The sequence below is a fragment of the Egretta garzetta genome, unplaced genomic scaffold (genome assembly GCF_000687185.1).
Source record: "Egretta garzetta isolate BGI_Z169 unplaced genomic scaffold, ASM68718v1 C8136032, whole genome shotgun sequence".
Taxonomy (NCBI): domain Eukaryota; kingdom Metazoa; phylum Chordata; class Aves; order Pelecaniformes; family Ardeidae; genus Egretta; species Egretta garzetta.
Genome location: NW_009266141.1, coordinates 1 through 384, shown reverse-complemented (window position 1 = coordinate 384; position 384 = coordinate 1). Strand labels below are relative to the sequence as shown.

At 58.9% G+C, this 384-nt stretch overlaps 1 protein-coding gene across 1 annotated transcript; it reads left to right on the top strand.

The window, feature by feature from the left end:
* Window positions 1-5: 5 nt before the first annotated feature.
* LOC118453154 (zinc finger and BTB domain-containing protein 4-like) lies at window positions 6-377 on the top strand (the record flags this gene model as incomplete). The annotated part of the gene is made up of 1 exon (XM_035902623.1): window positions 6-377. A coding segment is annotated over one exon (372 nt), but the record flags the coding sequence as incomplete, so codon positions are not given.
* Window positions 378-384: the final 7 nt, after the last annotated feature.

The window sequence follows — 384 nt, the reverse complement described above, 5'->3', positions numbered from 1 at the left end:
TCCCCGAACAGGAGGCGGTGGTGAAGGTGGTGGACGGGCACGTGGTCTACTTGTGCGGCGTCTGCCACCGCTCTTACATGACGCTCTCCAGCCTGAAGCGCCACGCCAACGTCCACTCTTGGCGACGCAAATACCCTTGCCGTTATTGCGACAAAGTCTTCGCCTTGGCCGAATATCGCACCAAACACGAGGTGTGGCACACGGGCGAGCGCCGCTACCAGTGCATCTTCTGCTGGGAGACCTTCGTCACCTACTACAACCTCAAAACCCACCAAAAAACCTTCCACGGCATCAACCCCGCCCTCATCGCTTCCGAAAAAACCCCCAACGGCGGCTACAAACCCAAACTCAACGCCCTCAAACTCTACCGCCTCCTCCCCATGC